This window comes from Vanessa atalanta, chromosome 1 (genome assembly GCF_905147765.1).
Source record: "Vanessa atalanta chromosome 1, ilVanAtal1.2, whole genome shotgun sequence".
Taxonomy (NCBI): domain Eukaryota; kingdom Metazoa; phylum Arthropoda; class Insecta; order Lepidoptera; family Nymphalidae; genus Vanessa; species Vanessa atalanta.
The window spans coordinates 300,145-322,379 of NC_061871.1; the positions used below are offsets into that span (position 1 = coordinate 300,145).

General features: G+C 33.3%; 1 protein-coding gene across 1 annotated transcript in view; it reads left to right on the top strand.

Moving 5' to 3' along the window:
- LOC125077180 (Down syndrome cell adhesion molecule-like protein Dscam2) overlaps positions 1-22,235 on the top strand; it is a 187,307-nt gene that overhangs the window by 85,448 nt on the left and 79,624 nt on the right. The window contains exon 2 of the mRNA XM_047689025.1: positions 18,787-18,955. Coding sequence (XP_047544981.1) covers positions 18,787-18,955 — 169 coding nt within the window. The remainder of the gene's footprint in view (positions 1-18,786; positions 18,956-22,235) is intronic.

Genomic DNA, 22,235 nt, shown 5'->3' on the forward strand with positions numbered 1-22,235 from the left:
TCAGGATATATATTTAAACTTTAACCATTGATGATGTTATCAGTATAATATAGTATATATATTTATGATTAATTGGTATTTAGAAAGTTTAGGTACCATCCACTTATTAAATTGTTGTGTTCCAGTTTGAAGAGTATTGAGCGAATGTAACTACAGTCACAAGGGACCTAACATCTTAGCTCTCGAGGTTGCTGGTGCATTAGCGCCGTATATGTAGTGAAGGGTAAATATCTATTAAAGAACCAAAGTCTATAGGCGATGTTCTATTTTCCAACATGTGACTCATTTGCCAGTCCGCCTACAACCATAGATAATAATAATAATAATGTTCTTTAATTGGCATAAGTGCTAGCAATTTATTTTGTTCTACTTAAACAACGGACAGTAACTTGAGTTGAAGGATGATTGTCAAAGGACTATTTACTTCAATAATTTATCCTTTATTCTTGTAATATTCATGTGCAATTTGTGTTTATGATTCATCTAGTGCTTGGCGATGAAGGAAAACATCTTGAGGTAATCTGAATGTGTCTAATTTCAATGAAATTCTGTGAAATGTGTAACCAACCCGCATTGTGCAGCAGTAGCATGGTGGAATAAGCTCCAAAACCTTTTCCTTAAAGAAAACCTTAGCCCAGTAGTGGGACATTTACAGGTTGTCACTTGATCCTTTAATTATTTGGATATAATACTAACTATTAATCGGTAATCCTAGCCTTTAGAATGATTTATCTGGGCTCATCATCAGGTAACATATGTCTTACCTTGAGGGTCAAGTTTGGTTCATACCAAATTTCAACAAATTCTGTTCATTGATTAGGCCGTCTAAGAGTAACAGACAGACAGACTTACTTTCACAATTTTTTTAATATTATAGATTTATTTTACCGATAAAGGCAAAGTTAACAAGTTTCTACACATATATTCAAACCGATACAAGAGAAAAGTTTAGTTGAATCAATTGTTATTCAGGACTCTCTTGCAGGAAATTAAACCCCTCCCAGCGCCTGGCGGTTCGTATCAGCTCGCAACATCTGCCTCCGATGTTACGTACAAGACACTCTGATACTTTATATTTATTTTATGCTTTTACACGCGTTATATTAACTTCACGTGGATGTAATAAAGTTGCATGTAAACGAATCTGTTATGGTTGCGTAGATTTGAATTATAATAATTACGTAGGTGAAACTCGTTTTAGTATTGATGTTTGCAGGCTATTTAAATTTAAACTTAATTCAAGTGTAATAAAAAATAAATATGATAAAAAAAGGAAAGCTAATAGAATTACGTAAGGCAAGATTTAGTAACATTAACATTTGCTTTGAAATTAAAATAAGCAATAAATAATGATTGTTGGTGTTGTTGATTTGACATACACCATAATCAAAAGTTCCACACTACCTTAAGAAATATTAACTTCACTGCATAACAAAAATGATGCTTACGAATTTTATTGATAACTAGCGAACTCCCCCGGCTTCGCACGGGTGCAATGTGGGTTATCCCTAAGAGATAGACATATACCATACATATTTCAAGGTGTACATTATTGTTGTACATTATTTTGATCTATCTCGTAGGGTTCGGCACACGTTTGCATTTTCAGCTCAAAAAATATGTTTATTTACGACATCCCATTAGAAACCTCTAAAATTATCGGTATTTCTCAACTATATAATGCATGTGTTATTCATATAAACTTTCCTCTTGAATCACTCTATCAATAAAAAAAAACCGCATCAAAATCTGTTACGTAGTTTTTAAGATCTAAGCATACACAGTGACAGACAGCGGTAAGCGACTTTGTTTTATACTATGTAGAGATTGACGGCAGAATCATTAATAAGAATGTAGTACCTTCTAGATAAGTTAATAAAAAGTCCTACCAAGTGCAAGTCCATCAATATTAAAATATGTCATTGGCTTATATTGAGTCCCAATGTCACAACAGAATGGGAGCTAATATTAACAATAAAAAGTCCTACATATTCAAGAACCGTGTCACAGCAACCTACCCAACCGTTCAACTGAATTTTCCCGTTATATCGCCAATAATTGTTTATTGCAAGGTTCCAACACTCAAAATATTATACTGATAAATAAAAATGCGAATGAATTACATTTTTTGATTGAGTTTCGCATGCAAATATTTCTGAACTTAAATGTTTATGTGGGTTTGATTTCCTGTGAGGAAAACTTTAGCATTATAATAAATAAATAAATAAATAATAAATAAATATTGGACAACATCACATACATTACTCTGATCCCATTGTAAGTAGCTAAAGCACTTGAATAATAACGAATTCTCAAAGATATTTAGAATACGATTGTTTTTATTTTCTATCAATACATTTTTTTAAAAAATCTAATGTCTTAAAAGTATGTACTAATATAGAAGCATTAAATAAAATTACAACAGGTTCGGAAACAGAATCTCTGAGTTGTTGGCGACTTGCAGTAGAAAATCAGCGATTTTTTACTTGTCAAACGTCTATATTATTTACAATTTCTAAATATGTATAACCGTACATATTATAAACATTAATATTCACATAGTTACAAAGGCAATAAAATGGTTGAGAGTAACGCGTCCCAGTGCGTTATCCCCAAAGAAGTTACCGAACAAAAACTTTGTGACAAGCAATTGGCTCCCGTTACATAAAAAAAGTTCGTCGCAAAATTTTCGGAGTCACAAAAGCCGTCTTGGAGTTCTTAACTATTATAATAAATATAAAACGGACAGTCTAGATCTCACAATAAACATCCCACTCATACTAAAATACGTTTGTTGTTACAAATTTGGGCAGAGTTTTTATAACTTGTATGTTATAGACTTAATGAAGGTTGCACACTAAAACGAGACTCTTGGGATTAAGCAAAACCTCAATAAAATATTTAATAGTAAACTATAATTATTTAATAATTTATTATTTATTTACTACGATCAGTGAACGTACCTATTTAATCTAACACTTCGAGATAGTCTGCTTAAATATTACCGTAGACTAAGTGAGAAGTCCACTGTAGTTTAAGTTTGAAGTTCCATTAGCTCCAAATACTTGTTGTTTTATTATCTTCAAAGAGCTGAGATGGCTCAGTCGTTATAATACGACAATAGTAGTAGAGGATTGTGAGTTGCAACTCGAACACTGAGTTTTCATTCTTTATGACAAACTCATTTCATCGTAACTCATGAACATCGTGAGGAAACCTATATATGTTTGATGAAATTTAACCAAAAAACCAAGTCCCAAGTTGTCTTCTAAAGTGGAAAGGAGTCCCTTTCACAGCAGCGTTACATAAACTGACTATTGCTACCTTTTTAATTTGATGTATTTTTCATTATTTTTTTTTATCCTGACATATCATAACTTTATCAAACAAACGTCGATGTGTTTCTGTAAAACAGAATAGCAAAAATATAATTCAATTTAACGTAAACAAAAACACTTAACGATATAACAGACAATTTTCTTCGTTGCGATTCAAGCGTAGCTTAAATACCAGACACTCGAATAATTACGAGTCACCTGCAAAAGGCTTTACACGACTTTTCCCTTTATTCTAAAACAATAGAGGCGAAAATTGCATGCTGGATCACAACAAAGAGACAGTATATTACTCGTACGTAATTACAGTTGTATTTAATTACGCGGAGGGCCGCCAGAGGTCGCGCAATATGAGGTCGCTTCCTGTCTCGACGGAAACACTTTTATGCTGCAGAAATACTATTCTCTTAAACGGTACAGAATTAAATATTTTACCTTTTAATTATTTGAAATGTTTTTTTTTTATATCGTATATGAAAAATTAAAGTTTAAAGGAGGAGAGGTATTGATTTATGAACAATAAGACAAGAGGTATGTTTATACATTATGCAAAAAATGTCACGTACTCGTCTTTATATATATATAGCTGAAGCCAAGCGTAGCTATACCCACGCAAAAATTATAAATATTTACTTATAGTACACAAACTTTTACCCCCTGATTTTACCTCCTCGAGCGGTCATCTATGTCCTTCCCGGGGACTCCTCTCTACCTCTAAGCTACCTCCATACCAAATTTCATCTAAATCGGTTTAAGCGTGAAGAGGTAACAGACAGGGTTATTTTCGTATTTATAATATTCAATAAGTATCGATAGACCATTGCCTTACTTTAGAAGCAAGTTCTGTAATAACCATCACAGGGCTACCACGGCGTCATTTTTTACACATACAACTATCTAATCATTTCATAGTATAAAACAAAGTCGCTTACCGCTTTCTGTCCCTGTGTATACTTTGACCTTTAAAATTGCACAACGGATTTTTTAATAGATAGCCTGATTCAAGAGGAAGGTTTATATGTATAATACATGCACAATATAGAAGAGACATACTGATTATTTTAGAGATTTCCAAAGTGATGTCGGAAATAAACACATTTTTGTGCTTACATTGCAAACGCTGGCTGCCCTACGAGATAGATCAAAATAATGTTCTACAGTATTGTACTCCTTAAAATGGTATTCAAAAAGTTCTCGATGTAATAGTCTATCTCTTAGGGATACCCCACAAAAACAATTTTTTATCTTTTACTTTTTACGAGAAATTATCGCTTATTTTCGAAGTGATTTCAAGCAATACAGTATTAATCATTTTCTAATTAGGTAAATTAAATACATTGTGCCTTTAATATAGATCAAGATGACTTTTTACAGTATGTAATTTAAATTAATATTTTCAAAGATATTACAGATTTAAAACGCAGGGACATTGCGGTTTGTATTGTCTAACGACTGAAAAACTGTGAACGTTGTAAGACATTCTGTAGTATATTTAGTATCAGCATTGCACCCGTGCAAAGCCGGGGTGGGTTGCTAGTTATTTGTATAAAAACATTACGTTCTATTAAATAACAAAGTTATCTTCTTTGCATGTTCTGGGGTCTCAATTAGTTATCTCCTTTGATCTTGAAAACTTAAGTCTACCTACACTTCAAGATCATTAATATCAACTACAATTGACACATAAGCCACTATTATTGAGCAGCAAAATGTTTGAATTAATATATAACTGTAAATTATACCTACAGGTATACCTACTAAAGATTTTCGATCAGAATTTTTTATTGCAATTAAGTGATCTGTATGTACATATTAGTGTGTATATTTAAATCCGTTTTAAAAACATTAAAATATCAATATCAAATGCTTTTATTAATAAAATTCAAATAGAATTTGATTGCTTAGATAGTATTATATTCAATAGCGGCATTGTTATGAGTTTTATTTGTTTAGATCCGATCCAATTAATTCTAGTGCTTTACATGAAACAATTAAAAATCAACAAATCCGTTATACTGGAGTGCACTAATATAATACTAACACTGGAAATAAATGTACTATTGTATCGAGAAAATATCCAAACATTTTTAATCCGCTGGTAAGTCAACTAAGCATATATAAATATGTATGATTTTTTTTTGTTGTATTTTGGCGGACGAACATATGGGCCACCTGATGGTAAGTGATTACCACCGTCCCTAGACAATGACGCTGTGAGAAATATTAACCATTCCTTACATCGCCAATGCGCCACCAACTTTGGGAACTAAGATTTTATGTCCCTTGTGCCTGTTACACTGGCTCACTCACCCCTCAAACCGGAACACAACAATATTGAGTATTTTTGTTTGGTGGTAAAATATCTGATGAGTGTGTGGTGCCTACTCAGACAGGTTTGCCGCTAGGCTACAAAGCCCTACCACCAAGAAAAATCCAATCCTTGATGATGAAGTCATCCTGGCCGATTTCCATCAAAGCGACAAATCTCTAGGAACACTAGGCAAACTACGTGGACTATAATATGTCCTATATTATAGTGTGTGCCCCGTGGGATGGCAAATCTGTTACGAACGGAAAGAGTTCACAGGCGTAGTACTAACGGCTTTACGTGCTTACCGAGGAGTGCACACTTCGAACTCTCAGACTTCGGGCTACTACTGAGATTTCGGGATCTGCGGCCTTTAATTTAACTACTACACACGTTAAACTTATTTACCCTCTCTTTTTTCGTTGAGGGTCAAAAAGAAAAAAATCCTTTCAACCATACAATCTTAATTCAATCAGTAACATTAGATTTACTTATTCCCAAAACTTCACATCACAAAATGTAAATACCTACTCTGACAAGACGCTCTGTCAAATAATACTTTTATCCTACAAACTACAAAAACCGAATTGATGGTATTATGAATGCATCAAGCTTCAGTCTTTAGTCCAGTGGCGCCATCTGCGATGATGCTAAATAAAGGCGTAATATTATAATACTTTAACAACACAAAAGATGTTCGTCGAGTACTTAATAGGAAAACATGATACATAATTTCATGCAAACTCAGCAAGCAGCGGTTTGAAATGCAAAGCGCGTTACTCCATCAAGTAGTGTTGATATTAGCATTGCAAACGAGCATTGTGCAGCCTCTCGGATGGTAATGCGGGGTGATGTTATATTGGCTCTATTTTACACACAAACACATCGACATCTAGAACTGTGAGATTAAATACAACTTAAACTATTCGATAGACTTCAATTGTGTAAAGAGATTGAAGTAGGTCTCGTTTCTTTTATACGATACATTGATATTACTACTGATACTAACAAATACCTGATGTATTTTTATGAAAACCTTACTGTATCAAGGCTTGAATATTTTTGAAGAATTTGATTATTTTCTCGATAGGTTTAGGATGCGAATGAGTTTTTAACCGTACTGTTGCTTGCGTATTGCTTGATTTGGATCAAACTATTTTAGAAAGTATCGTGCTCTTTCGGCGATGACTAATTTTAGAAGCCGGTTAACATCGATGTATATTTATGATAGTATACAATAATGTTCGTAAACGAAGAAGGGCTTTGTGCAAGGTATTACACATACAACATATATTATTCCGACAGACAATATGACTCAGAGTATTAAGGCGGAAAATCAGCTTAACGCAACTTAGCGCGCCTTTTAAGGCAATGTTGTCTCAAACTTAAGGCTGCTTCTGAAATTTATTTATAAATATATATTTTTTTTAACACAACTTGGACTTAAGTTCAGACTTACCGCCGCGTTTGTCGTTCCCATGCCAGCTGACATCTGACCGGAAGGCTGGAGTAACATCTATTTTGACAATAGGTTTAAATATGGAGGAGTGAAGTATAAATAAAATAAGCAACCTTTAGTATTTTCGATATACAATACTGATGCTTCCCTAATGACTAGTGATGCAACGGACGTCCGTTCGCTATTCAGTATTCGGTATTTCCGGCCAATTTTCTCATACCCGGCATCTTAGCGAATAATAATTCACTATTCAACTTAAACGTAACGGCGTATTCTATGGGCATCGTATTTTATATACATTTTATCATATTATATTATATAATAACAATCAAGGGGAACACTTGGAATATCATATTTGTTGGTAGTTAATAACTTTTAAGTAATCATTTCACATGACTGCCCAGTAAAGGAGTTATGTTTTAGGCTACATGCATGTATCTGTATGTATGTATTTATTTATGTATGTGTGCGTGTTAGTTTATTTATTACACAATAACTTTTAATGTCTGGACAGTTTTGGCTGAATGGAGTTACAACCTTTGCATCATCCCGAGTGACACTAGCTAAATTCATATATTCTTTAAGAGTATTCGAGTATTAAGTTTGAACCTAAAACATATTTTTTTTAAATAAATAACTCGTTCGATTGTATATTGATAAACATACTTAAATATGGAATTGAAAGAACGTAGACGCACCACTATGTTTGATAGCAGTCTTATGCACTTTTATGTCGCTTACGTATAACTAACTCTCTGTTGACGATAGTCGCTGCTGAAATCAGTCATTAAAGCCTAGCCTAGCCTTTTCTGTATAATAAATTTACAAATTGTCAGGACAAATGGCAAAGAAATATATATAAAAAAAGATATTTTACAATTTAATTAAGTTTCCAAAGGACAATGAGTAACATTTTTGTCAAATTAACCGACGCGTTTGCTCATATTCTGACAATTTATCAACAATCGCATTGTTCGTTTGTGTCCCGTTTCTTTATGAGATGCGTCTCGCTGAGGTAATACAAGTGTTTATCTTTCTCTTGCATTGTTTGCAGACTTCGCGACTTCAGATGAAGAGGCTTCTACAGCTTGAATGTGTAGCTCCTATTTTTATAATTAATATATTTTTTATTAATTTTCCATTCAGCACATTCATAAAAACATTTAAAGACTGACAGACAGGATTGCTGTTTCCTTGCAAGAAATCTTTAGAAACCATTGAGCTGGAAATCATTTATACAACATAAAAAATGTTGTATATTATCAACAAAAGGTAATATTTCTATATGTAATAGAATTCATACACGATACGATTAAGGGATTATCCCACATCGCTGCTCCATCGAGGGTTGGTTTGTTATTTGGTATATTTTACCTCGAGCCCTATATATATTACAAACATTTAAGTATATGAAACCTTAATGGTGTTAGCTTTGACGTATTTAATCCTGTTGATCATAATGTAATAAAAGTAAATGTATAATATGGAACATATCTGAAACACTTCCTCTGCCTCTATTGGCGATAAATGGCTGACTTTTGTCGCACCCAGATAATTGGAATTTCGATAACGAGGAAATTCAAATGGTATTCTTATCATTGATTTGTAATTTTGATGTGTAAGTATTGTCAATGTTAATTGTTCTGCTTATTAATAATAACACTTGAAAGTCTCTGTGCGAGTGAATTAAAATAAAAAATAAAATCTAATAAATTTGAAATAAATGCCTTTTTCCAGCCGAGATGGCCTAGTGGTTAGAACGCGTGCATCTTAACCGATGATCACGGGTTTAAACCCAGGCAAGCACCACAGAATTTTCATGTGCTTAATTTGTGTTTATAATTCATCTCGTGCTCGGTGGTGAAGGAAAACATCGTGAGGAAACCTGCATGTGCCTAAATTCAATGATATTCTGCCACATGTGTATTCCACCAACTCCAAGCTCCAAACCTTCTCCTCAAAGGGAGAAGAGGCCTTAGCCCAGCAGTGGGAAATTTACAGGATGTTAATGTTTAAAAAAAAATGCCTAAAACTGATTTAGGCATTCACAAAAAAATCGTGGGTAGCTAATAACGTCAGCATCAACAGAATACATTTTCATGTAACCTATCTAAGTTCGATGAACGTATCACACACGCAGACACAGACAGGGCATCGTTAACAGTTTAATGAGCGACGACACGACGCGCTGTTGGGAACGTTTAAATATATCGCTTTTTTATGGACAACTCGCGATCCTTTTATTTTATGGTTTCGGGAATGAGCACTTGTATCGTTTACTGACTGTATAAAACTGTGCCAACGTTATAGTTATATTAAAAATATATCAATTTTATAAGCCGTTATCGATGATTTTATTTTTAATATATGAATGATAAAAGTATATCATTATTTTACAGTTAGTGTGTCATGAGTAGATTAATGAAGTATGATATTATAGTATGAGCATTCATTTTATAGTCGGGATGATGTAGCAGTGATAGTCATGCTGTCTTAGGGTGTTTTGTAAATCACCTACGGGCTAAGCGATTTGCGCCCCCAATTAATTCTAGCAATTCAGGTGTATTAATACTAATTTTACAAAGCCGACGTAACAATAAACAAACGTAAGAAAAGAGTAACAAGTTAAACAATACAATTGTATTATTTTGCTTCAAATCAGATCTTTTTATGAATAGTAGTCAAATCGTTAGGCAGTACTCTAATGCCCCACCAACCTTGTGAACTAAGATGTTATATCCCTTGTGGCTGTAGTTACACTGGCTCACTCACCTTTCAAACCGGAACACAACAATATGAAGTATTGTGGCAAAGTGTTGTTGTAGAATATCTGACACCTTATTTTGTTTGTCTAGCATTGATAATAATTATTTAAAAGTTACTGATTTTTATCGAAAAATCTATAATTTGAAATAGGTTTGTATTATGAAATATTTAATGCATTTTTAAGTCATAAACAAAATACTATTTGTTTTCTTATTTAATTAAATAAATAAAAGCTTACCGATTTGAAAAACTCTTCTTCGTTAGTCCCAAAATCGACAACAGCGCGATTTTGAAGGCACTTTCTGCCTCGCATTACCATTCTATCCAACCAACTTTCGCTGGCGGAGTTTCCAAACTGATATGACTTAGGAACCTTCAAGAAAAGAGCGTACACATTTCTTAAAGGCCCCCAATGTTTTATGCAAGCCCCGCGGTGTTGCAGATGTCCATGGGTGGTGTTACTCACTATCCATCAGGTGAGCCTCCTACAAAAAAAATAGACTACGGGTCGTTACGCTGCTTACAGGGGCGGGATATTAACGATAAGCGCACAAGGATTAATGCCGCCCGGGTCATCGAATGATGATATATTTAAAATATAAAACATAAGGAATATAAAATTATTTTGGCATTGTTCAAAATCTATAGGAATCTGATCAAAGCTAGTGGCAGAATATTTATTAACTATGAATATATCCAGCTTAATGTAAACATTGGTTCACAAAACCTCGTGGCCTGAAACGAGAAACTTGTCTGGGTAATAAAATTATATTAATAGCAACATTGGTTGCTAACAACTCCTTAGGATGAGATAAGTTCTAATCCTACTGAAGTTCTCGACTAAAATCCAGTTAAAGTTACTGAAAGCTCAAGTCACAGGAGTGACAGGCTTCGCAGCTTAAAAGCTCTCAGCGGCGCTAATGACTTCAAGAATGCTCGAGTAAAAATAAGAAAGCTTCACGTTTATGACGGAACACTTCTTACAATGTTTTAGAACGAAACGTTTTTCCAGAAATTATTGTTACGACTTGTTATTTCTAGCTTCACAAAATTATGATTGACGTGCTGGTATTAAGTTTTAAAATTATTTATCTTAAACTAAATTACGCGAGTAATTCTGTAAAATAATACTACCAAAATATTTATGTTCTCGAAGATAAAATAATCAAGTACACATGTATATATCTTAAATGTAAAATATACTGCCAATAACGACACACCTTATGTAAAATAAAAATATTTTTTTATTAATTGTAATAATAAAATTATAGATCAACTGAAAGTTAATTTTCCTATCTTACAATTTATGCTTGAATCAATGTATCTTACATTTATATTATTAATAAGTTTCGGTCGAATTCTGACTAGTTTAATACCTCATAATTACGTAACATATTTCATCGAGAATATTTAAATAAACCTTTATTTCCTAGCTAATATTATATATGTCTACTATGGATACCGACTCTACAATCGAAATTGAAAGAAGCCAATAATTGGTTCATAACTTTATGTACGTATCAGGTGCGTGACCGGAGTACAGCGGATGGTTTCGTACGTCCTGGGTTACTTTTATATGTTGTCGCATTACAGAAAAAAAGTTACGAGCGTCGCAGTAGTCGCATACAATGTGTAGCAAGCTGTTTCATAAATAAGCAAAACTGACATTACACTTGGAAAATGGTTTAGTCATTTGATCAGATACAATGTAATTTTTTACATTATCGCAAAATGCGTTTACCACTGCGTGTCCTATTGGTCAATTCAAATAGCCGCACTTTTCCACATTCCCTATTACATACTTCCGTCTCGTTTTTATGAAATCATTTTATGAATTACGGGTTGCAGGGAAGCGAGAAAAAAGATGTTAAATATCATAAGTTATAAGCTTAAAAATTTCTTAACACTAACACTAACCTTCTCTCTCTGTTCCAACGTGAATTGTATTGGTACATTATAAATGAATTATAAATTCAAGAAGTTCTCTTATTATTATATTCTTATTGAGAATCATTAAAAAAAGAGCCGATATAGCCCAGATGTTAAAGCACATCTCAACTGATGTTTCTGAGTTCGAGCCCTGGCAAGCACCACTAAATTTTCATGTGCTCAATTTGTGTTTATAATTCATCTCGTACTTTTTAAAGAAGGATCACTTGCTGGTGGGGCTTTGTGCAAGTCTATCTGAGTAGGTACCATAGGTCAATCAGCAGTACTCAGTATTGTTGTGTGCCGGTTTGAAGGTTACGTGAGCCAGTGTAATTACAGGTGCAAGGGACATAACATCTTAGTTCCCAAAGATGGTGACGCATTAGTGATGTAAGGAATGGTTAGTATTTCTTACGGCATCATTGTCTATGACCACTTACCATCTGGTGGCCGATTTGCTTGACCACCTACCTATATCATAAAAAAAGGATAATATTGTGCCACAGTTATCTACCAATCCGCATTGATACAGCGTAGCAGGGTAAACTCCAAACCACCTCCTCAAAAAAGAAACGATGACGACTCTGAGGCCCAGTAGAGTGGGATAATTACGTCATAGAAAAAAAATGCCCCGTTCTGTTGGAAGGAAAAAGTAATAGTTAATGAAACGTTTTGTATAGCGCGTTGAACTCGTAACTTAAAGCATTACGGAGCTTCGTCTCTGTTTCAGAACAAAAGGGTTAAGCCGCTGGTTACTTTGTTATTAATAAAGTTTGACAGTATCAATAGCGTCCGGTATGGCTTACCCAGCTCGTTTTAAAATACCTTGTTAACCATAAACGATTAGGAAATCCTCCGAGATAAATAAATAGGCCAGTGAATAGGAGACGTGAATTTTCACCCAAAGAAAATGTGTTTAATTCATGTTTGTAATTTCTTTTTAGAATTGAAAGACAAGAAAATTATCTTGCTGAACTCTGTTTAGGTATAATATATTTGTTTCGAGCCTGCTTGTAGGTAGTAGATTTTTCATAATAGATTAATTAAAGTAATCTTTATTGATTATCAATTATATACAATTTTAAGTATGATGAGATTATGATAATTATACATACATTACATTAGCAGCCAGTAAATGTCCCACGGCTGGGATAAAGGCCTCCTCTCCCTTTGAGGAGAAGGTTTGGAGCATATTCCACCACGCTGCTCCAATGCGGGTTGGCGGAATACACATGTGGCAGAATTTCGTTGAAATTAGACACATGCAGGTTTCCTCACTATGTTTTCCTTCACCGCCGAGCACGAGATGAATTATAAACACAAATTAAGCACATGAGATTTCAGTGGTGCCTGCCTGGATTTGAACCCGAAATCAACGGTTAGGATGCACGCGTTCTAGCCACTGGAACATCTCGGCTCTATGATATATTATGATAATTATACAACTTATATTGATTAACGTTACGCTATTATGCAACACATGAACATACTTACACATAATATATTCACATACACAAATAACTCTACTATTTATATTTACTATTTAACTATATCTCTATACTATGTTTGATTTTAACATGATTTATTTTTATAGTACTTGTAATGAGTTGTTAAATAAATATGTTTATATAAAAATATATCTGACTTGTAATCCTATTATTAAAACGTTGTTTTTACCCAAAATAATCAACAAAGAGAATATGCGATAACATATCTTTATATAAATACACATATACAAGATATTCTGCTTATGTAAATACCTCAACCAGTAAGTGTAATGTATCACGTATTGCTTGATACTGTAAAGTGTTCATTGAACCACGACCCCTATTATGTATTACTCGTATAATAATTACTATTATGTCCTCAACAATACTAATGTTTACAGTTATGTGCGATTGCAAACAAAGTTAAAGATTCTATATATTTGTCAACAGGTCTTGTATAAGTAATTACGTGCCAGACTGTACCTAGAGCTATTTCCATCACACGAGATCCGAGTATAATATCAACACAGTTTGATATTAGACAACTCCTAATACAATACCGAGCAGCGCTAGATTTAGTGTTGCTAGAGACGAGTCGCTTGGAAAATGTTAGTTAGTAAATCCACGGTGTCCTCATTCCGCCTGTATTTTGTACTTTAATTATTTCATATCACGCCTGATAAGCTATCGTATCGGATACCAATGCCTTTCAAATTATTCGACATATTTTGATAAACTTCGCAGTCAATTAGGGGATATTACTGATTTGTATACAGAATTATGCATCATTTATGTTGGTTATATGTAAAGCCTGCCTTACACTTGTAAGAATTTGAATATGAAACATCGATGACTTGTGAAGCCGTAAGCTTATATTAAGCGACTAAGTAAAGTAGACCCGATGCTAATTTTAATATTGGAAGCTTTCTGTTTAACCAACATAACAATGCACATCCAAAACCACAGACTAGGAGTTAAAAATAGAAAAGGAATTATTAAGTACTATTTAAATATAAAGTTTTTTTTTAGGCACGTTAAAATTTTATGGTAATTTTTTGCCCTCTGCAAAACTCTCTTATAATTAAATTAACAATGTTTAATTTTATCATTACATAATATAAAACCAAGTCGCTTACCGCTGGTCGTCCCTATGTATGCTTAGATCTTTAAAATTGCAGAAAGGATTTTGATGCGTTTTCTTTAAATAGATAGATTAATTTAAGAGAAAGGTTTATATGTATAATACATGCACAATATAGTGGAGAAAAACTGATAAATATAGAGGTTTCTAAATGAATGTCGCAAATAAACACATTTTTTACGCATTTCAAACGCTGGCTAAACCCACGACATAGATCAAAATAATGTACTACAGTATTGTACACCTTAAAAAGGTTTTCAAAAAAGCCCCTGATGGTATATGCCTATCTCTTAGGTATAACTCACATTAACCATCTTTTATCGTTTACTTTTTACGAAAAATAATGGCTTATTTTCCAAGCGTTTTTAAGCAATACAGCATTAATCCTTATCGAATTAAGTACCTTAAATACATTTTGCATTTAATAAAAATCAATATGGGCCTTTACAGCATATACTAATATTTATTTATAAATAAATATTTTCGAAGATATTACAGATTGAAAACGCAGGGACATAGCGGTTTGTGTTATCTAAAGACTGAAAAACTGTGAACGTTATAAGACATTCTGTAGTATATTTAGTATCAGCATTGTATCCGTGCAAAGCTGGGGAGGGTCGCTAGTATAATAATAAAAAGTATAAAAAAAAACGTCAAACACAACCTTAAGCGACACAGTATAATAACGAAAGACATGTAACTCGTTACGATGTATCTATCTACCCGGTAAAATGTCAACCTAATATCCCGTATGATGGCTCAGGACTTAATAAAACGAAATTACGCCCGCCCTTATAGCTTAGGAAGCACTCAACTGCGACGTCTCCCGCCCATAAAAGAAAGATCTCATACAACTTGGATACAATTAATTTTTATTATTTTCAGGTGCTATACACAAGACTTTATTTATTAAGCTTTACAACATGTACACTGAAAATATATAAATTCTAGAATTCTCTCGATAGGCCTTACAAATATTTTACACATACATCGGTTTGAGTCGAAGAGATGTTTATTGTCTTTATTAAATATATTTCTTTACGTTTGTAATCCACCACTATTCTATAATCGAAGTCGTCAATGGATGTGGAATTTACCCAGAACCAGATTGATCTTTCTTAACCTACTTTCATATCGAAATAAATACTCTGTGCATACTTGGATAAAAAAACAGCAACCTTAAAAAAAAAACATACTTGATGCTGATATTTATTTTAATAATAATAAAATTACACGACATGTTATAATACCCATTGATAACGACGACATAGAGAGCGGAATTTTTTTTTAAAGATAAAGCAAATCATCTCCTAACTGTTTAAATAATATATGAAATAAATAAAAATAATCATTATACATATTTCTATTAGCTTGTGTAAACATAATAATACAGTTTCCCATCTATAGTCATTGCTAATCGTGACGTAACCAAACAATTTCTTCTCCACAAAACATCAATAAAACGCTCGTTACTGATGTTGTCCACCATAATCTGTATGAAAAGGGGAATATCCTTAGGAGATTAACCATCTACTCGTAAATATATAATAACAAGGACGGTTAAACAATTTAATCTCATTCATTCGAGATCACAAACTTAGTTTATAGAGTGGCAACATCAAAAGCGGTCGAGGCGGGACCGGTCGGAACGGGTCGGAACAATTAATTCGGGACAAAGCAGCCTTCTGGAATTTTAATAATGTCTCTTAGGAATTAGTGGGCCGACCCGTGTCGTGTGTTGGCACGCTATTTCACGACTTTCAAAGGTTATACTTAATTCTTAGTGTTAATACTTGTTTTAAAAACAAACGTCAGCTCAAGTACCGCAAAGAATTAAATCAATAATTTCGCTTACAAGTTTATACTTTTGGTTATATAAGTACAATTACATTTTCTCGGTGGAATGTTTTCTGAAACTATATATGACTAAAAAAATTCTATAACTTACTAGTATTCTTCCAAGTATGTGTTATACTTAGATTAAATGTGTTCATAAAGAAATCTTAACAATTAATATTATTTTGTTCGGGGAACTCTTTGCTTTTAAAAGTTGCGAAAGTTTTCCTTGGCATAAGGACATTGTACTTTTTTTAATGGCACCGATAAGCGGTTTGGTATCTAATCCAGCTGATCATAAGCCCAAAGACATTAGTAACGTATGTAATATGTACCATTTCTTATATTGCCTTGAGATGACGTACACGACGATATTACTGCCCAGGTTCAAATGTATGTAAATAAGCAACAATCAACCAAATTCTTTGCTAAAACGTGGAACTTGGATTAACAAATATAATGGTATTATAAAAAAAAATATTAAATATTTACCCGCCGAGGTGGCCCAGTGGTTTGAACGAGTGAATCTTAACAGATGATTGCGGGTTCAAACTCAGGCGATCACCGTTGAATTTTCATGTGTAATTTATGTTTATAATTCACCTCGGGTTCGGCGGTGAAGGAAAATATCTCGAAGAAACCGCTATGTATCTAATTTTAATGAAATAATATATAAAAAAACTTATAAAGTGATAATTATTTAATAGTGTAAATTCCTTCAAGGTTGATTACAAAAAAATAATACTTCGATAAATTATTGTATTAAAGAACTTATATCGACACGCAGAGCCGTTGGTTCAACTTTATTTCTCGCTATAACCTAACTTTATCAAAAGTGATAATCTAAAGGTCTTTAAGGCTTAACAACTTATCATCCCATCCGTCTAACGGGCTCGAGATACTCAGACAGTATTTAGTAAATTATAAATTAATGCAGTACCCTCTTTATAGTTATTTAATAAGGATAATTTTAAACTGACTCAGTCCCAGACGTAAATATCTGTCCAGTACGAACGTACTAACTTCCAAGTAACGACGGACGTAGACGACATTGTAAAAGTTATGACGATAACTGCGCGACAGACAGTTACTTAGAACTTAAGCTCGAGTTAGTTTCGAGTTCTCTTCAAGCTACTCGTATCATTGACAATTGCTTTTAACGTGTTAGTTAAATATTACATTACAATCATTGAAGTATTGAAATATAATTATCAAACATAATAAATCATTAAATATTTTAATGGCTGTTTAAAAGTTTAATATGATTTTACTTAATGTAATTTCATACTTCGTTGAGAATTAGTCGATAAAATGATATTAGTAATTAAACATCATGGCCTTTGAGCGATTCGTGTCAATTCGCATGCTTGTCGACGTGTGAAATTGTTTTTGTGTCGTTTGCCGAAGTCGTTATCGAGACAAAATTATACAATTTATTCGTATGTACATGTTCTTATATGGATTAATTCGTTTGACATTTACATTAAGAAAAACAATCATAAAATACAAGAAACATTAACAAGTTAAACGAACTTCATGAATTATAGCGGAAGTTGCCAAATAACTCAATTAGGTTTTTTTTTTAAATAAACTACAAATGTCTAAAGTTAATGCCAAACTAAAGATACTTTTGACTTTATTTGTAAGGAATGTAACAAAATCAAATTTAAATATACTTCATTCATGTAGTTTACTTTCTCTCAAGAATCTACTTGAATAAAGTATATTAATTTACTTTCAAAGTTACCATCGGTTTGGATACTAAATTCCATTTGCCGTTTTTTTAGTTAGACTGTCGGGTCTAACTACTATTTAATAAACTAATTATTTATCGTTTACCGAGGTTTGAATTATTTAAGTAATTAAATGCGATTGAGTTATCACTTACCCTGTATGAAAAACGAACGTATGCCATCTCCACGCTTTTTATCATCTACATATATATTTTTTTTTAGTAAAACACCTATTCATCAATGTTTTTCAACATGATATATAAATTTTATAAGTGGCAAAGCTAATCTCAATATTTTACAGAAACGTTTACAGAAAACCGATTGTCATTTTCTTGAGAAATAAAATAAAATCCATTAAAAACATATATTATCCTTAATCTAACCTCAATAGAATAGTACTACCTCAATAGAAAAAAAAATCATCATCTAAATCAGTGCAGTAGTTATCGTGTGATCAGTGAAAATACATTAAAATACTTCGCGACCATATTACGACGTCCTCCTTTTTGTAGTCGATCAAATATAATTTACATCTTACAGAAGCGTAGGTATATAGACTACGCCGTTTATTGAATTTCTACGATGATAGCTACACGCTACGAGCGCTACAACCAGACGATACAAAATTTCTAACGGCTCACTGATGGCTACGTTTAATATTCTCAAACAACATTATTTTGTCTATGCTAATGGTAACAAAGAAGTCGTATTAAGTCATTTAATTTTAAATTCCCTTTATAGTTTACCTTGTCAGGGCTAAGTCATGTGTTAACTTTAAGGTATTTGTTTCAGCTTCCCACGCGAGCAGTCAGTTAATCTTCCTCATGGAGCCACCACCCCGACTGTCGTTCTCCAATAGCACCGGTGCCAGTGTGTCATGCGCCGCTCACGGCACTCCCGCGCCCACCATCACTTGGCTCACTGAAGACGGTGTACCCGTTTCAGATGTGCCTGGACTAAGGTAAGAATTCAATTTATAAGTTCAAATATGTACCTGTATTGAAAAATATTTGTTTTACAACCCTTTTTTAAATAACTTTTAGTATTATTGGCTAGTCTAAATTGTAGAATTTATAAAAATATATATTTCGCAATACAAGATCAAGACTTGATAGTAGATATCAATTGCAACTGATTGATGACTCCCGCTGGAGAGACACTTTTATGATTCTTATTGAAAAATTTATCACACATCAGATAAAATATTAGACAATAGTAAAATAAAATTAAAAACCGGGACGCACCTGCAAGCCCCCGGTGTTGCAGATGTCCATGGGCGGTGGTAGTTACTTTCCATCAGGTGAGACTCCTGCTCGTTTGCCACCTATAACATAAAAATAAAAAAAATAAGGATACATTTTATTCATAACTATCCTCTGTTGTTATTTTTAAATTGCTTGGCAGACATTAAAATGAGCCTTCTAATAGTAAGTGGTCATCATCACTCATATACATTGAAGCCGTAAGAAATATTAGCTCTTATTTACAACACCAAATACCTAGGGAACTAAGACGTTATGTCCCTCGTACTTGTCGCAACATTGGCTCACAAACTCTCGAAACCAGAACACAACTACACTGAGTGTTATTGTTGGCGCTGGAATATATGATAACTCTACCTAAGTAAATCTTAAGTCTTACAAGCAATTAAAACGACTTTAATCCATACTTTCCAAAGTTAAGACGATAATTATATAATGTGACGATTGAACGCGCACTAAAACAAAACAGGTACGATGAAAACAAATAAAATAATAATGATGTTACGAAAGACGATCTTATCGCTTCAGGTAACTTTGAGACAGGGTAATGACGCGCTAGTGACTGTAGGTATGGGTATACAAGTTTTACAAGATACATACGTAGACATTACATTAACAGTCTGTAAATTTCCCACTGCTTGGCTAAGCCCTCGTCTCCCTTTTAGGAGAAGGTTTGGAGCATATTCCACCAGGGTGCATCAATACGGGTTGGTGGATGCAAAATTTCGTGGAATATAGACACATGCAAGTTTCCTCACTATGATTTCCTTCACCGCCGAGCACGAGATGAATTAAACACAAATTAAGCATATGAAAATTCAGTGGTGCTTGCCTTGGTTCGATCCCGGAATCATCGGTTAAGATGCACGCGTTTTAACCACTGGGCCATCTCGGTTCTCTTACAAGATACGTTGAAGATTAATAGTTGTTGTTGATGTTCGTCTCTTCCAATAAGACACGTGTCTTTTATACAAGCTATCTATTCTCAAAATGTTTTTAATATAACGACGCTACGCGTTTTAACATGTTTTTTGCAATATAACAATATATATATGTAGGTACGAAGGGTTATGAAATAAACAGTAACTCATTACATTTTATAAAGTTCTTGAAACTATTAACTGACTTCCTGATTTAAATACAATAACATTTTCCTTTGCAAGCGATAGGGTGCATTTATTGACAGAACAATAGGCATTAGAATTAGGCAACAATAACAATCATTTCAACCCAGTCTAAAATGCAATCGGTTACTACATTCGATTTATATTTAATTGAATTCGACATTAACCTAGTACGTTTACGACAACTTGGTGGCAAGCCCACCTAGGTAGGAAGCACGTCCTTATTATTTATAAAAAAAAAACTTAATTTTATTCTCTTCCAGTTTGAATGTTCTACTTTTAACAATACAGTTTCATAATTTCAATTCATTTGTAAAAATACATTGGTAATGAAGACACATTATTCAATACAAGATTCTACAGATGATAAAAAAGCGTGGAGTTAATACTTGTTGACTTCCAGGCAGGATATATTACATACATATATAATTGTATTTAACTAACATTAGTGTATTTTTAGATGTTGAAAAAGAGTAACTACTGAGTTTCTTGCTTGTTCTTCTCGATAGAACTTACATTCCGAACCGGTGGTAGCTTTACTTAATATAGTTTGTTAAATGACGATACAAAAGTGCTTGTAAAAGCCTACTTGAATAAAGTATATTTTGATTTTGATTTTGAATGGCAGTGTGAGTGAGTGACTACAGGCACCAGCCACATCAACTTAATTCCCAGGCTTGGTGGTGCTTCGGCAATGTAGGGAATGGTTTATCATTTCAGCACCAATTTTTATGTGATGTATCTGAGATGTGATGATCACCATCAGATGGCACATTTTTCCGTCCGCCTAATAATTACATGAAAAAAGTGGCTACGGCAGATAATCATATACTCATAGCTCTATCTAAAACCGTTGGTGTCGCTTTAATTTTTTTTATTTAGTGTAATTCTATCAATACTGAAAAATTATATTAAGCGCTTCAATCATTACGATGGTGGAAATCAATTCACTGAGAAAAGCCAATTCCTTATCATGCAGTGTTATAGCACTAAGCCGTAAGAATATAATAGGTATAATAAGTAGGTAGGTAGGTATAATAGGTAAAAATATAATAGGCGTAAGCGAAGGATGAATTTTAAATTGCACTATAATAGTTTTAGTCTGTCCAATGTATGCACACGTGTGCGACATGCTGGAGGTCGTCCTACAATGTTGGTTCATTGAAATTTGATATATATAGTTGAATATTTACTAGGATAACCCACCCTAATTTTCTCAGGTTATATTATTTATATTCTCATTGTCCTTATATCAACAAATAATTTACTTTTTTAATTCTATCGATTCATATTACAATCCGCTTTTGAGGATCACATTATAAGCTCTAAATCCTTGTTATTCTCACGAACATCTGATGTTAATCCTTCATAGATAAGGAGATTAATCTCATCTAATGCCTCGCTAATCCTTAATAATCGTTACGCAGAAACTGTACGAAATTATTATATATGTCGAATCTGGTAACAATTATTCTTAGAAGGTGTTTATAGGAAAGATTATTATTTAACTATGCTACTAAGCTTTGATAAAAGGCGAGAAAGCATTTGCCAGAAGTGACGATGGCGAAAGGGATTGTTGCTTACACTAAGTACCGCTATAATTAATGTTTTCGTCACGATCAATGCCGTTTTAACAAGTTTAATTGAGCGTTATGAGCGATATATCAAATGTATGTTCTATAATATGAAACGAAAGCCCACTGTAGCGTTCTGTATTTTATCAATTTGCGATGTAAAATACGGGCAAACAAAAATAATATGTAAATTGAAAGAAATAAGGAATATTATAGAGCAGCTCGCGTAATTTTTATCGCATCTCCGTAGATATATGTTGTTTAATATAATATACTACGAA